The sequence below is a fragment of the Camelus dromedarius genome, chromosome 13 (assembly GCF_036321535.1).
Source record: "Camelus dromedarius isolate mCamDro1 chromosome 13, mCamDro1.pat, whole genome shotgun sequence".
NCBI classification, from domain to species: domain Eukaryota; kingdom Metazoa; phylum Chordata; class Mammalia; order Artiodactyla; family Camelidae; genus Camelus; species Camelus dromedarius.
In genome coordinates this window covers 66956659-66974016 of record NC_087448.1, presented here as the reverse complement: position 1 = coordinate 66974016, position 17358 = coordinate 66956659, and the positions used below count along the sequence as shown (strand labels likewise).

The 17358-nt window shown below is 41.4% G+C and overlaps 1 protein-coding gene across 6 annotated transcripts in view; it reads right to left on the bottom strand.

The window, feature by feature from the left end:
- Nucleotides 1-17358, bottom strand: part of LNX2 (ligand of numb-protein X 2) — a 64452-nt gene that overhangs the window by 10560 nt on the left and 36534 nt on the right. For 5 of the 6 annotated variants that reach the window (XR_004141077.2, XR_004141078.2, XM_031465796.2 and 2 more), the window contains exons 3-5: nucleotides 7881-8125; nucleotides 6527-6726; nucleotides 1526-1888 (exon numbers count right to left, since the gene is read on the bottom strand). Coding sequence is in view for 4 of the 6 variants with exons in the window: in XM_031465796.2 (XP_031321656.1) it covers nucleotides 1526-1888; nucleotides 6527-6726; nucleotides 7881-8125 (808 nt within the window). In the remaining 2 variants the exon portion in view is untranslated. The remainder of the gene's footprint in view (nucleotides 1-1525; nucleotides 1889-6526; nucleotides 6727-7880; nucleotides 8126-17358) is intronic. The other variant, XM_031465799.2, reaches the window with a different exon arrangement.

Sequence of the window (17358 nt, the reverse complement as noted above, 5' to 3'; positions counted from 1 at the left end):
ATGCTCCATTTTAGATATGGAGTACATGTTATTTTTATAATCCCCAAACAGTAAGGCTATTAATTCTTTTTCAAAAAATACTTAAAAACGAGCAACTTCAGTTTTCTATAGTTTGGGGGGAAATTACAGCACAAAATATGATGCAGCTATTTAACTCTCTGGATTATAATAATCCAAATAAAATACTCTTATCATGAAAAAATTTTAATGTTTTCTACCTGTGTATCCGTATTTTCCACATTTTGGTTAGAGATTTAGTGTGGACCGTCTATTTAGGAATTAGTACTTTAACACTGCGTGACATATACGGTCAATCTGTGTCTCTCCTCCTGTCTTACTGACCTGACTTCTCACTTTACAAAGTCCATTCAGCTCTCCTGTTTAACAAACCCCCAAACTGGGTTAACTTTCTTCTTCTCTACCTTCCCCCAGTCCCCACTCTTACAAGGTAAACTTACTTCCAGCAGTGCAGCAGCTGGCGGGACCCACAGGAAAAGCTCCTGGTGCCCCCACACGCTGCCTCTGATTTGAGGGACTTAAAAGGCACTCAGTTTCTTTAAACCTCAAGTCTATGAAATGAGACCAATTCCTGAACCTCCTTTTCAATGTGGTATGCAGTGAGCCTGTGTGTGTGTGAGTGTGTATGTGATGTGAGTGGGCGCATATGTGTGTACATGGGAGTGTGTTTTCCTAAGGCTATATTGAACCAAAATGTGAAAAAAAAAAAAAAAAAGGTTAAAGGGGAGGGAGACTTGGGTTTTCTTTCAGTGCTAAATTTGTTACTTGACTGTGTATATGTGCACTTTTAGTGACTGTCAACCTACCTGAGTTTCCACTGTTCAGTGATAGTTATCACTTGATTTCCTCTGTAGTGCTGTGCTTTAAAAACCCACATGTGGCATCACCCTCCACCCACGTTACCTGCCAGGCATGTGGCAGGACCTGAAGATCTTCTTGGGATGATGCTCTGAATTATCTGTTTTGATGTTATTAAAAACATGTTTTCTTCTCCAATGATGACTAACCTTACCTATCATACCGTGAGGACAATGTTACATGTCTTAAGTGCTCTGAATTTCTTCAAAAAAAAAAAAAAAGGCACTATAGAGAGTTATTCTGAATAAGTGATTTCCCCGCTATTTTTATGGATCGTGAAGTGGAGGAGTGAGGAGACTAGGTGAGCCACAACCTCAGGGGCCACAGCCCTTGGGGCCTCATTCTCACTTGTTGGGTGTGGACATCAGCACTTGTCACGTTTGGCACCGGGTGGAGTGGAACGAGTAAACAGGGAACTGCCCGAGAAATTGCGGAGCCTTGACCTTGGAAACAGGCAGCTTACAAGTTCACAGGCGCGGGGACTTTAGAGTAGAGTCCTCTGTGATGAACTGAGGTAGCCAGGCTTGACTCCACAATGAAACACTGTATCGCCTGGATTCCCACGTTATCTCCTAAGACCACAACCTCGGAGCGATGGTGAGGCCGGGGGGTGAAGGGTGGGGTGGTCCAAGCCGCACGGGGGGCTCACCTGGATGACCTGTGCGGCCAGCTCGGGCGTCCCGTGCTTCAGGTCGTGGCCGTTGATGGCCAGCACCCGGTCGTTGCTGCTGAGCCGCCCGTCCTGGGCTGCCAGCCCGCCCTCCAGCAGGTCAAGGATGAAGACGCCCGGCTCGTCGGTCCTGCGCACGAGCTTAATGCCCAGCTGCTCCGCGGAGTCGCGCTTGTGAAGCACCACCTGGAAGACCTCCTCCCGGGGCGCGCCGTCGGGGTGGCCGTGCGCGCGGCCGAAGCGGCGCTCCCGCAGCACCGTCAGCTGCAGCGTGCTGCAGGGCTGCGACAGCACCGCCCGCGCGTAGTTGTGCGACACGCTGCTGATGTTGTAGTTGTTGACCTGGCAGCGGAGTGGAGGACAAGGCGGGACAGTCTTATTTTCCCAACTTGCAAGGATGTTTATATAACATTTCCAGAGGAAACTAACATTGTGAAACTGACAATCATTACTTACAAAGAAAAGCACTCCAGAGACATTTTAAAATAGAATTCCTAAAATTAACTCAGAATGACTAGCATCAGGCAGAGAATAGTAGTTAAGGCTTTCATGATAGTCTTGAATTAGGGCCCTTGGTTCTAGCACGTACTAACTGGATCACCTCTAGCAAATTATAGACCTTGTCTGGGTGTTTCCTCATCTGTGAAATGTGTTTACTCTCTACTTCACAGGGTCAGGATGAGCACGAATAAAAAGACATCAGATATGGCAACTGCTAACGAAAGTCTAGATTTAGTGGAACAGAAAATGAAGTTATACTGCGTGACAAATTTGCTCTTCCAAATGAAATACACTTACACTACAGAAAATAAACTGAGTTAGATTTGAAAGAAAGTGGCACATCACAAATACATAACCTCATTTTAGATGAGTGATGTTTACTTTAAGGAAAAGCAGATAATTATAATTTCACCCTGATTCTTTGGCACACAAGTGTAACATCTAATATAGTAAGCATTAATTTAATACAGAATACTTATTTACTAAGCTTTATAACCCTGAAGCAAGTCCTGTGACTGATCCTTGGGCATGTAACATCACTAAGACATACCCAGCTTCAGTTATTTACCAACTTAGAGAAGAGGTCAGCACAACCCCTAGTATTTATCACAGTCAGAGTTCCTCCCCATCTGTCTGAGATGAGACTGATGGGAAACCAGCGTGCTGCACACCAGTCATGTGACAGGCTCTGGGTTAGGGGTGTGTGCTCACCTAAAACCCTTACTTCTTTTTTCACATGAATGTACGTGAAGCGAGCCCTCCCCTTTTGTAGTTATCCAGGGTTGATAGTTTTGAACACTAATAACTTGAATTTTGTTCATTTTAGCCTGTTGACATCTTTAAAAATTCAGTCATCAAAGTCACAGATGTCATACTCAAACCTCCTATTCTCCCAAGTCTGCCATATCTGTGCCTTTGGTGGCCATGCAAGCCCTTGATAAAAACACTGAGTAATACAGGGTCAAGAACAGAATTAGGGGGTTTCTAAAACCGGTCTGACATGAATCCATTAATCAAAAATCATCATTTATGGCTATTTAGCTAAAAAGCTACCTATCTCCAGGTTCACATTTTCCTTCCTCTATTCAGATACACCACAAAAGACTTTATGAAATGTCTGGCTGAAATCCAGAAGCCATGTGCAAACATGTAGCCTCATTCTTAACCTTGTGAAGTAGGTGTGGAATAGCCCACAACTGGAAGAAGGTTTTCCTTCATGAATGTGTGGTTGCTGGTGAAACGCAGAGAAAGCAGAGACCAAATAAAACACTGTCTCTAGGTCCTGCGCCAACAGCACAGCAGAGTAACCTCTGCCTTTGGCTGATGTGTTTTGTACCAGTGCAGTCAGCACATGGCTGTGATGATTTTCCTTCAGAACCGACCATACCGCTGTCACTGATGAGGGATCAAACTGCTAACACCCGTTCTTAATAATGCTCTGCACAGTGACATGGATGTAATTTATAACAGTATTTTTTTTCTTCAAGCTGGTCAAAAGGCTGCATCACACAAGGCCCTGAAGGTATGTGGTACTCCTCTTCAAAGAGACTATTTAATAGAGTAACGGGTGTGCATGTTTAATGTGGGAAAACCAAAGCCACACCCTGTTACTGAATATAGTTTGCTAAAATAAAAGCAAAGGCTTTCTAGCTCTTTGGCCTTAGAAAGAAATTATCTTAATGACTCTTGAGTATTTTCAGATTGGCTTACTGTATTATTTATGTAGCTTATAAAGTTGGAGATAACCAGGTAGTAAAAAGTTCCCAAGAGCAGTCTTTTCAAAAGTATTTTCTTTTGAATGACTGTAAATACTTGACATTTGGGCAAGGGGTGTGGCTTTACTTACTGACTCCAGTGAACCAGTCTGAGGCCGACAGAAGTCAGGGCTCACAGGAGGAGAGAGCCTTTTGAATTCATTAATCAGGTCATGTGTTCATCCTTTTCTTATCAATTTGAATATTACACTGGATTTAAGCTCACCATTACTAGAGTTATTAATATGTATGCCTCCATAACAGTGACAGTGCACTGGACTCTCTACAGTGTAAATTTACAGCTTTGAGTTAATTCCCAAAATAGTCAACACTGTGAGGTAACTACAGTTCTGAGTTATAAAGATTCAGTTATGTGACCAAACAATCCTTCAAAATAGAAGAGTAAAAAGCCTACTCAGCAAGCAAAGCCTGAAAAACTATTTAATTTCAATTGTATTCAAAGAAATGCAAATAAAAATAAAGCATTTGTTTTTACCTTTGAAATTCAGGGAAAAAATGAGAAATGATAAAAATGTTAATAATGCTAGCACATCACTGGTACAAAAAACAAAACACAAAACTGAATTGTATACTAAATTACTAGGAAGGCTGGAGGTGGGAGAAAATGGGAGAGAGAAAGAATACTCTGCGAGCTGCAGACTCGGCAACCCAGCTCTCCTGGTCTGCACCACGCAGGTGTCGAAAGGTCAGGGGAGCCAGCAGAATCAGATGAGGAGCTGGGAGTCAGGAGCACAGGTAAGGTGTGCTGGCCGCGGGCAGCTGGAGTACTAATGCCATAAAATGACAGCAAATACAGTCACACGGTAAGTGGCTTTTATTAGAAAACACAGGGCGTGGCTGTCAGTGGTGGGTCAGGAAGCTGACTGCACGTAGGCGGGATGGGTTATGCTTCCTGTACCCCAGATTTCTTCCTAGTATTTAGTAAAAAAACCAAGAAACAAAAAAACACACTGCTTGAAAGTTGTATCAGCTCTGCTAAGGACAGTGAAGGAAGTGCTTGGGGCCCGAGTGCCAAGTGGAAATAACACACCCCGAGGGGCAGCATACCAGTGGGAGCGGGAAAACTAGAGGGTCTAAGTTTTGTTTTAATAATGGAGATGGCTACTCCTGACAGGATGTAATATCCAAATCCACTCTTTCACTGATTCAGCAAGTATTTCCTGTGCGCATCACATGCACAGCACTGGGGGAAATCTGTATCACAGTCGGTACCATCAGGGAGGCTGCCGTCGTCATGGAAAGACAGTACCTGTAAATAGTGGACTGTGCTACGTGCCAGGTGATGAGGAGTAAAGCAACGAATGCCGTCAGCGATCAGAGTAAGGAGAGGTCAGAATGGGTGAGAAGGGCTGAGCAAAGCGGTAAGGATGAAGGTGGACAAACTGCAGCATGACGGGACAGGCTGGGAAGCGGAGAGAAGTTGGAAGCAGGAAGATCGCTATGTCTGGCTTTCCCAGCAGATTACAGATTCCATGAGGACAAGGGGACACTTTGCTCTTAGCTGTATCCTCGGCACCTAGAACATTGTAAGAATAAGGAGCTGCTGTGCCTTAAGCAAAAGGAAAGGCTTAAGATGATGACAGGCTGTGTAAGACGCCATGGAGGGCCTTGAGTACGAATCAATCTGGACGTGATGCTCTAGTCAGATGTTAATGCTCAGTGATGCTCCCCAAGGAAAGCAGAGCTACAGACACTGGCAGTGATCATGTTGGATTTAAGGGCAGAGAGCTGGGTGGCAGGGATGTTGTCGGTTTCTACTGAATCAGGTGTGAGTAGTGCAGGCCTGGAATGACGAGGGAGACGAGAAAATGGAAACACGGGGCAGGTGTCAACAGATCATGCTGAAGGATCAAATAACAAAATCGAGAATCGAGGAGGGACGAGTCCTGGAGCTTGGGTTCCTGGAAGAAACCTTTTCTTGCTTATGAATATGTTTTCTCTCTCCTTCTGGAAGTTACCATTTCCTTCTGAAAGCTACCATTTCTTCTAGCTTCAACTATCACCTACACTTGTGTGACTCAAATATCCAGGCCAGTGTCTAGAGAACTCCAGTCCTGTACAGAATTCTTACCCCACTTCCCCTCCGTCTCAACATGCCCTCTAACAAAACATCACCTTGTCCCAAGCTAGCTTTTTTCTGGGAATAGCTATTTCTTCTGAAAGAGGAAGGAAGGTGAGGGTAGTACCAAGTGTTGACGAGTGGTGTGCATTATTAGGGGGTCAACAAGAGACAAGTATCATGTCTGAATTCCACCTTAAACTCCATGGTATAAATCACAAGTAACTGGTGCTACATGGTCTGTCTTTCCCAGATTTTAGTAATCAGTAGAGAATGATAAATTAGACAATGAAGGTAATGGATGAATGAGAAAAGTGAACTTGGGAGAAGAGGATTTCAGCATGGGTGAGGCGGCCCTGAACTAGCTAGCCCCGGACACCAAGCCAGGAAGGGCCCAGCTGGCCTGGAGAGTCCAGGCCCCATAAGCGGAGTCACATGTAGGATTGAAAGTTAAGGCAGGGAAAAAAAAAAATACATTCCATGTACATGGGAAATAAGAGAAATCACAAATAAATTCTGATCTGCTTTGCATATAAAGACAGTAAAACTAACCTATATGCAGTTCAGGTTCCACAGTACAGGGCTGCGTTAGACTTACAGATAGGAACAAAGAGCACGAGGTAACAGAATAACTAAAGCTGGTACCTGGAGAATCTGGTCTCCGGCAAGGAGTCTTCCATCTCTGGCGATTACCCCGTCCCGATAGACTTCCTGGATGACAATGTTAATCAGTGGTGTTTCGTTGCCACCCACAATGCTAATTCCTAGCTGAATGTAAGGATTAGACCGGTGAATTTCAATTGTGGTGATTTCGCCTTCTGGTAAACTGAGTGGCTGCTGTGTGGCTGCCGAGTCAAAAGTGAGAAAGAAAAATAGATGGAAAGAAAAAACATTTGATGTTTTGATTATTTTCAGAAAAATAAATCATCGTATATTAGCAGATGATTAAAAACTATGCAATACCGTCGGATAAGAAAAACAGAATGACAAAAAAAATCTGTATGTTAAGATCATCTAAACATTTCTTCTCCCAAAGGTGATCAGTAAATAATCACTAGCTACAGCATGTCAGATCACGAGGGATGACAGTGACCTGATGAAGAACTATTAAGAGAATGTCATCCTGTCCTAACTGGTAAGAGGTCTGGGCCATGGAAGAAGGTAAGTAACGCAAGGAAGCGTACAGAAACGACTCTGTGGTGTGTAATCACCATGGGGGTGAGCAAAGTCACGGCAGGCTCTAGGGAAAGGTGGGTCTTGACCTGAGCCTTAGGAGATGGGAAAAGATTACGGTGGTAGCAGGGAAACTCTGACTTTGAAGTAAGATTTGAAATTTGTTCAAAAAAATTATATTTAAAAGTAAACCTGGGGCCAACCATCAAGACGCCCAAGATCCATGACTACAGCTTTCTGTTCATTCCTAGTGAGTTGTCCAGCCCGGCTAGTGGCAGCCACCAGAGCAGGGCACTAGTCAGATACACATCCAGATGTTCCCCGGTTGCATGAGCTTGGCCTGTTAACCTCCCGAGACTCAGCCCTCTCCCTGCTGCAAACGCCCTCACAGCACTGTCGGGGCATGTCGTCAGCTGAGGCACGTAAAGCGCCTGGCGCGTGCTGGGCACGGCGAGCGCTCTGAATGTGGGTGTCAGTTTTGTTGCTCTTGATGTTGACGTGTTCTTAGTCAAGAAGCAACACGCTTCTGAACACGCGAACGCTAAGCAGCAGGTTAACGACCAGCGGATTCACAGACGGAACAGAAGAGGGATGGAGAAGGATCCCCTTCCTCAGGGGTCAGTTTTGTGTTTGTTTTTAAAATGCAAACTGTTAGAGCTGTACCTGTGAAAGGGTGAATTATGTGGTGTGTCAATTATATCTCAAAATTAAGTTTTTAAAGGGGAATAGAATGCACGTTGGGAGAGGAGGGAGAGGGAGGAAGGGAACACCCGCTCTGAACACGGAGGAGGACAGGAGGACAGGAGGACGAGGTGGCGGCACGTACTGTCGGCGGCGCTCTCCTCGAAGGCGGGGTTGTCCAGGCCGGGCTCCTCGGTCCAGGCGGGAAGGGACGCTGAGGTCAGGGACCGCTCGGCGGGCACCATGCCCATCCCTGAACAGTCCATTTCGGGGGATAAAGTACCTGGAGGCTCTATTACAGGAGTTCCACTTTCATTCTCAGTCTCTGTCTGAGTTTTATTAGTTTTCCTTCTCTCTAGGGCAGCTCTCTGGTGGGAGGCTCCAGGGCATCTATAAAGAGCATCAGGTGGTTTCCAGATGATTTGAAAGGAAAAAAAAATGTGATTAATGTTTCCACCACAAGACAGAGAGCAACGGCTTCCATGCCAGAAGCACCAAGAAGTGCCCACAGGCAGTACATCATTCTGGCCTCAAATTCCACTCAAACTAAGTTTTCACCACTCCGCAGAGCAAATTTAAAATGGTTTGGTATGTATCTCAAAGAATACTTCAGTAAGAAATCATATTCAGGAATATATTAGTAGCAGAAATACACCAGTACAGTATGCCAGTACAGCTGTCTCTACACTCTGAGAATGATCCTGAAACTCTCATTACAAACCCCTTTTTACAGGCTAAGAGGCTGAAGCACGGGCGTGGAAAGCAGCAGCCTCCCGCACACGCAGCCCCGCGTCTGGCCCCGGGTGCCGCTCACAGCCGAGGCCACGCACCCACCCAGCGGGGGCAGGAAGACACCCGAAGCTCTGCCACTTGCAGGAAAGCACAGCAAAGGCCCAAATAACTTACTTTATGACAGACATGGAAGGAGATGAAAACATAATCTCCTAGTTTGTAAAATCAGAATTGCAATAGTGAAATTACAGATATGCTGTGAAACTTGAAGAACCTATTTCTAAGTATCTGGGAAACTTAGATAAGCACCAAGAAATAAGAACCACTAACTTGCTTGTTTTTTATTTATTTAGACTAACAAAAGGGACAGATACCTGCTTGTTTAAACATTTAAAGAGAGTCCTCCTGTGACTGATGTTAGAAACACTATAATGTGCCAGGTTTTTTTCCACCTGACACCTTGACTAGACAAAGTGACTAATAACGCCCAGACTGAGGAGTGGGGGCAGGAGTCGGGGATTCGTGATGGAGGGGCAGGCACACGTTCCAGAGCCCGACACGACTCTCCAAGACACCTCCTGCTCTCCTGCCGGGGCAAGAACAGACAGAAAGTGCGGGTCGGGTGGGCGACAGTCTTGTGTCTAGGGTTGCAGACCTTCACTCAGTGACAGTTTTATTAAAAATCTAAAATTTCAATCAAAATTAAGTATAGAATTACATTCAATTACAATGAAAAGCTACTCATTAACTATAAGTGTAGTAAGTCTTTAGTTCATGAGGAAATTTTATTTTAGGTCCTGGATTTTAAGTTCTTGAAAAGGATCATCATGAAATGTCTTTATTCATCGTTCTCTCCTGACCTGTCCTCTCTTCACCTGGCTACGAAGGGGCACAAGTGACGTTCCCCTCTGCACTGCGGTGCTGCACTCCAGGCAATGTGTCTGCAAGGGCCTGGCAAATATTTTTGGTAATTCTGTCACTGAAAAAAGTTATTTTTTGTCAAGTGAGCATATTTAATTAGAAATTTTTAAAAAAAATATTTTGTTCAATAAAAAAGTTGGCATAAAAACTGAATCATAAAAAATACTTAGGACTAAGAAGATAGATAAAGGTTTAATTCTCAAAATATATATATATCACACAAATATCTCCATGAGTAACAGCTGGTCTTTAATGGAAAAAAAGGACTAAGAATAGCAATTGAAGAGGAAATACAAACAATATGAACACTGGGAATTAGTCTAGTTAATGACTAAAAAAACCCTAAAAACTAAATAACCATAAACGCTATCTTATAGTTACTAAACATGGAAAAATAAATTCAAAAAGTAAAACTTGAAGTTGCTAGAGAAGTGAAGAAACAGGTATACTTAAGTTCCCAATAGGATAGTAAATTAGTAACAAGAACTGAAGATATTAAAAATGACATCATGTGAAAATATGGAAGCATGAGCCTACCTAGCGTTAGAGGAAGGTTACAGAAAGCACCTCCGGGAACACCCATATTTAAACATGAGACCAGTTGAGTAGACTGAGACAGAACAACTAGACATGAGTTCAACGAAGAAAAAGTGGCCAGTGGTGCAAATGCCAGAAAGGGAGCAAGTAAGATAAGGGCCAAAGCACTGGCCGGACTGGGAAATTAGAAGGTCATGGTGACCTTAGAAAGAACACTTTTGGTGATAAGTGCAAAATTCCAGGCTAGAATTTGAGGAGTTGTTAACAAAATACAAGCACTCTACAAAAAATGCACGTAAAACTTACAGGGCTTGAGGGAAAAAGAGGACTGGGCCAGATCATTCAAAACCTGTGCATGTGGGAACGGGCAGTGGCTGATAGTGGGTACAGGGCTTCTTTCTGGGGCGCTGAAATGTTCTAAAAATTAGATTGTGATGATAGTTGCACAATTCTGTGACTATACTAAAAACTGCTGAATTGCATACTTTAAAAATAAGTGAAGTTTATGGTAGGTGAAATATATCTGAATAAAACTATTAAAAAAAAAAGATGATTAAGGAATGAGTAGATCAGAGCAGGCTTTGACAGCTCAGAGCCAGCAGCCCTGAAGTTTGTAAACACTTGGAACTGAAGAGAAAGGAAGAAACCAGCATTTGCTGGGTGTCTAATTTGTGCCAGTCACTATGCAGACTTTATGGACAGTATTTAATTGACTCTTTACAACCCCTCTATTTCCCCATTTTACAAATGGGAATCTTGAAACAACTAACTAAGCCAACATCGCATAGCTATTAAATTACAGAGCCGAAATCCACACAAACTCAGATCTGATTTCAAAGATGCCTGCTCTTTACAGGGCACTATACTAAATACTCTTCTGGAGTTCTTTTTCTAGGCCTTAGGAAAACATAAATTAATTTCGTTTTACAAACTTGTACCTAGAAACACAATCATAGAATGTTACAGTGAGAAAGGCCTTGGTGATCATAAAAACCAAGCAAAAATCACAGATAACAAAAACCTACACATCTTTTTAAATGGAACATTTAACGATAATAACACAAACGGCAAATGGCATCAAGGGCTGTAACTTGGCTTATTTAAGCAGGTAGCTCAGTGGAGCAGGAGGCTAGCATAGAGGATATTACACGTGATTAAAACAGCAGAGAAGAAGTGCACGCAGCGCTTAATGAGGCCAGCGCAGGCATGTGCTCAGACAGTGCAGGTGGGAGTGCAGCTCTGACACTGTGGGCTGCCCTGAAAAAGGGCACTGGAGGCAGGGTGACCAGACACAGGCTGAGGGCTGCACCTCCCTTGGGAGGGTTCTTTACATGCAGGTGTGTTTTTAATTTTCTTAAAGCCAAAAAACCTCTTGTAGTAACCAAAGCCAAACTGAGGGATTTTCCGTTCCTGCTGAAGGTTATACTCTCATGCCACTATTCTGGCTCTCCTTATGCAGAAAAATTACATATGAACCAATCTGACTTACAACACGGTGGCATCATTCCCTGATATAACAGTGACTCACATTAGGACGCATACAGTGAAACAGAACACACTACATTATTAGTAGTAGTGGTGGTGGTGGTGGCAGTAGCAGTAGACGTAAAATAAAACGATGCCTGGTAAGTGCCAGCACAATGCCAGGAACTTAATGAAACTCAAACAGAAGCATCTTAGAGCCAAGCAAAATGATAACAGTTACAGATTATAATATGCAGAAATGAATTTAAGTGACGTCAGTGAAAATGTTAGATTAAGGGAAGCTAAAAAGCCTCTCCTCCATAAAGCAATGTGAACACTGGCGAAAATGGTCAGACCAAGTATTTCTGAGCTCTGAAATTAGCCAAAGCTCTGCAGCAACCTGGAGTGCATTTATTCAAGAAACACAGCCGAATCTCGGTGAGAACAGTGAGCTCTGCAGCATCTGAACCTGCCCTATTCCTATCCCCACCTCTCCAGCAGCCTGGAAAAGCAATGCCCCAGTCATGGTGGAAACAGGAGTCTGGCAGCCACTGGAGGGGCAGACTGGATCACCTTTAGAGCCCCATTTGTAGACAGTTGTCATGAACTGACCTGCTGGTTCTCTGGAAGACCTCACTCGCAAGGCTGTCTTTATCTGCTTTATCTGACCTGACTTGGGGCTCACTCAGGGCAAACAACCTTTTTACTGAAGGCATTTGCTGGGGCATTAAAAAAAAAAAAGCCAATTGTATATAAGACTGTGGCTGCTTGAGGTAGACAAACAAAAAGTCTCAAAGGAAAAGCTAGGGAATGAAAGGTCCACAGGGATTCCCATATGTCCAGGGCTTTTGCATGCACAGGAAGGAACTGAGAAGGCCCTAAACTCTCACCTCCGGCTAACACTGAAGCTACAGGAAAGCAGGAAGTGAAGGGTGAGGAGGACTGTCAACTGGCTAAGTGCTGAAGATGTGCCCCACCAAGTACACGGAGCCCCTGGGCAAGACCAGGAGACTTACTCGTTACAGGCACTTAAGGAATTCTCTGTCCAATCATTAGCCGATTAGAACATCACCAACCATCAAATGGTAACAATAAACAGCAGTGACAAATCCCGAAGAGAAAGAAAAACCTGATTTCCAGAGTTGTCAATTATTTAAAGTGTCCAATGTTCAATACATAATTAAGAGACATGCAAAGAAAGAAGTACGTATGGCCTATACATGGGGGAAAAAAAAGAAGTTAAGAGAAACTGTCCCTGAGAAAGCCCAGATGTTGGCCTGACCAGACAATGAATTAAACTGGGTATTAAAAATGTGTTCAAAGAGAGAGAGAAACCACTCTTTAGTCTAAAGAACTAAAGGAAAATATGAGAATGATATCTCACCCAATAAAAATACCAATAGAGAAATGTTACATTAGAGAACCAAATAAATATTCTGAATTTTAAAAGTATAATAAAAGAAATGAAGAATTCACAGCAGATTTGAACAGGTAAAAAAAGAATCAATGAATTTGAAGACAGATCAATTGAAATTATTCAGGCTGAGGAACAGAAAGACAAAGAATGCAAAAAAGGATGGAGCTCAAGGACCTGTGGGACACCACTGAGCCTATTAACATGCGCAGAATGGGAGCTCCACAAGCAGACAGGGAGAGAGGGGCAGAAATACTATTTGAAGACATGTTGGCTGAAATCTTTTCAAGATTGATGAATCTTGAAAACAGCAAGAGTGAAGTGCCTCATCAGAGAGACGGGATCCTCAGTAACACTGCCGGCTGTTTCTCTTCAGAAACTATGAAGAGAAGGCCGTGAATAGCATACTCGGTGCTTAAAACAAAAAAGACTGTCAATCAAGTACTCTATATCCAGTAAAACTACCCTTCAAAAACAGGAGACAGGCAAAGGGTATATAGCTCAGTGGTAGAGTGCATGCTTAGCATGCAGGAGGTTCTGGGTTCAATCCCTAGTACCCCTCTTAAAAAAAGCAGTAACAAAATAACCCTAATTACCTCCCCCCTCCAAAAACAGGAGAAATTAAGACATTCCTAGATAAATGAAAACCAAGTCTGTTGTTAGCAGATCTTCCCTACAAGAAATACTAAAAGAAGTCCCTCAGCTGATATGAAAGGACCTTAAGAGAGTAGCTCAAATCCACATGAAGAAATAAAGACCACTGGTAAAGGTACTACATAAATATAAAAGACAGCATTAAACTACTTTTTGGTTTAAAACTCCTCTTTGGTCCTATTTGACTTAAAAGACAACCCCACAAGAATAAAATAAAAATTATAATTCTGTTTTGATGGGCATATAATGCATAGAGCTGTAATTTATATAACAATAACAGTACAAAGGAAGGGGGAAGGAATGAGGTATTTATGAACTAAGTTCTTGTGTACCGGTGAAATCGAGTTGGTATTAATCTGAACTAGATTGTTATAACATGTTAATTATAATCCCCATGGCAACTACTAAGAAAATAATTGAAAAAATAAGTAAGCTAAAATGTGAATTTAAAAGAGCAATCTTGTCTCAGTCTACCCTGACCCTTAAAGGCTTCAAAACTATTTGATGAACTAGAAAAACATAATGTAGAAAAAGACTAAAGGTTTTCTCTATATCGTATGAACTTTTTAGAATACTGTTACTATAAGTTTTAAGAGGAAAAGAAAAAAATCATTCTGAACCTTGCCATAAACTAGGACACAAATGCTCAATTTAGCCCCCGAAATTAACATTTACAATTACCATAAGCTTTAAATGTTAAATGGCTCAGGATGAGGCAGGGATGAGGGGTAGAGAAGGGAGGAGGAATGCTTTATAGTTGACGTTACTTGGCAGAATTTCACAAAGTAATTAGTAAAACGTTATATGCATCACTACTATATAGAGAGTATTTCTTAAGGGCTTTAGTTCTCCTTTCAAAGATGGGCATTTTCCCTTGTCTTTTAAAATTCTTGTTTTCCTAATATATAATCAGTTAATAACTAGTAATTTTATTTAAAAACACAGTCATCTTTCATAAATGTTTTACTTTTAGCCAAAGGAGAAAATGTCAGCTGTTCTCACACTGAAGCAGATTTCTTAAGAGTAGAATTTCATTCAAATAGGGAAGGTAATTTTAAACTCAAAATTACCAGATTTATACAAACTATTTCTAATGCTATATTTCTACTAATAATTAAAATAATCATAATTCTGTGTCTTATGATATCACTTACTGCTAGTTTGTGTTGGTTTTAAAACATGGCTGCAAAATTTTTTTTAACTTCTCCCCATGAAGTGAAGCTTATGTCCCCTCCCCCTGAATCTGGGTGGGTCTTGTGACTACACAGAAGGGATGCTATGTGACGTCAAGGCTAGATCTTACAAGGCCATGCAGCTTCTGCCTTATTTACTGGAACCTATATAAGAACTTTCAATACCCTGAGGCCACCGTGCTGGGGAGGCCACTAGTAGGCCCTCCTGTGGTCCAGTCCTAGCTGAGGCATACCTCTGGGGACCTCCATCAAAGTGCCAGGTATGTGAGGGAAGCAGCCATCTTGGAAGCAAATTCTCCCGTTCCAACTGCTGCAGTCCCAGGCTTTCAGTCCTTCCCACCTGGGACCCAGATACAACAGAACAGAGACCAGCCATCCCTGCCTGCTCTGTCTGAATCCCTGACTGGCAGAATCCAGTGCTCGCTGATTTATGTCACTGTATCTGGGATGGTTAGTTTCTCAGCAATAGATATCCTGAACACAGACTAGCCATTTAACTGAGCAAACATTAGATGAGCGTTAAATTTCTATTTTTTTATAATCAATAGGCACTCTTAGCTGTTTACATCAAGCACCTCACCTACCTTTCCAAATCATTCCCCTTTTTCAATGTATCTTTCACAACATAGGCCTAAGACACTTTGGAAATGATTAAATTAGTAGCCCAAGTATTAATAAACACACTTGGAAAATGGAACTTTCAACTGGACATAATTACTTAGCTTTTATCAACCTATAAATGAAAGGATAGCTTGCAATTTCCAAGTTTTTACATCATCAACATAAACAGCTTGATAGAACATATCAATGGAACTTCAACTACATACTATATTCTTGTATGCATTTTAGTCAAGAAAATATTCCTAATATAGTTGCGTAATTTTATCTCACTGCTATCAAAATAATTAACTGAACTGAGGCTTTGTTCAGTCCCTCTAACATTCCAAAACCAACATTCGTAAAAGAGTCACAAAAGAACTTTAATCTCCTAAAAAGAACAGTTCTGAGAGAAATAAGAAAAGCCTAAAATCTTCTCCAATTTCAGCCATAACTAGGCCTGACCCAGACCAGCAGATTCAAAGGTTTGGTGTTAATTTCTAGGCGGTCTTTACGATCATGTTCACATGTGATGCCGGCTGGTGACCAAAAATACACAAGAATCTAAGATTGCATGCATTTTCAGAAGTCTATATATCTATCCTCCCCTTTTTTCTTAGCTCTTACTTTTTAGACAACGTAGCTTAAGTTTAGGCAATCTCTCTATAAATCTTCATGTTTCTGACATTTTAATAACATCTCATTCTTTCTCATAAATCTGAATTATTTCTAATGAGTACGCTCATTTTATAACACTGATATTTAGGAACAGAATGAACATGTATACTCATGTGTGTATGAAACTTTTACTACCACATAATAGCAGAAAACATGATTCAACCTGTGGAAAGGTCAGCATGGTCTGTTAGAATGGTAAATAAGATACTGAAGTTTAAGTCTAGCCATGCCATTACTTAGCTCTAAACCTCCGTGATTCAGTTTCCCTGATTCGTAAAGTGAGGGGACAAGATTAGATTCAATTCTATGATTTCACCTCTGAGTATAATGGCAAGCTATTCTATACCAGACCTAAACTATTATTTCTAAATCCAATATACTGTACTATGCACTGTTTTCCATAGCAATCAAGATCACTACAGATTTACACTGCACATGTGGCTTAACTTTGAAATTTAGAAATCAATTCATTTATTTCGGTCATTATATGTTGATTCTACCTATTTAAGACAAAAGAGATGTATTTTAACCCTTCCTAAGGGTATAATTTTAAAGATCAAGTCTTTTATCAAAGTCAAATTATAAAACTGACTAAACAATCAGTTAAATAAATTACTTAACTTAAAAAGCTTTTATTAGTGGAACAAAAACCCCCACTAAAAGTTTTCAAGTTTCCAACCACTAGTTCTTGTTCAGTCTAGTCCCTGAAAGCAGAATTTTACAAGATCTTAGCAAATAAAATCAGGAATACGGGCAGACCTCATTTTATTGTACTTCACAGACACTGCATTTTTTTTTTTTAACAAATTGAAGGTTTGTGCAACCCTGTGTGTTGTCAGATGATGGTTAGCATTTCTTAGCAATAAAGTATTTTTCAATCGAAGTATGTAAATCTTTGGACATAATGCTATTGCACCTTTACTAGACTACAGTACGGTGTAAACATAACTTTTATATGCACCAGGAAACCAAAAAAATTCATGGGACTTGCTGTATTGTGATATTTAATATTCGCTTTAATGTGGTGGCCTGGAACTGAGCCTGCAACATCTGAGGAAATGAGGCTCATTTCCATGTTGCAACAATATTATTTTTAACAGCTGTATAATATCCTGATGATGCACCGACAGTATTACTGTATTTTTAATCCTTCCTGTTAACTAATTAGATTGACTCCAGTTTACTGAACTCTGCACAGTGTTGCAGGGAACATCTTTATATACAATTTTTCCTTCTTCTAGATTATTTCCTTAGGATAAAAAGCTATATACAGTGATACTGACATTTAAAGTTTCTGAAACAAACTGCCAAACTGCCTTGCAGAAAGAATCTATCATTACATCCTGCTACCCATGTGAATATAACAACTTCACATTATACCAGCAAAAATTATTAGTAGGTATAAAATGGTACTTCTTGTCTACTTTTATATT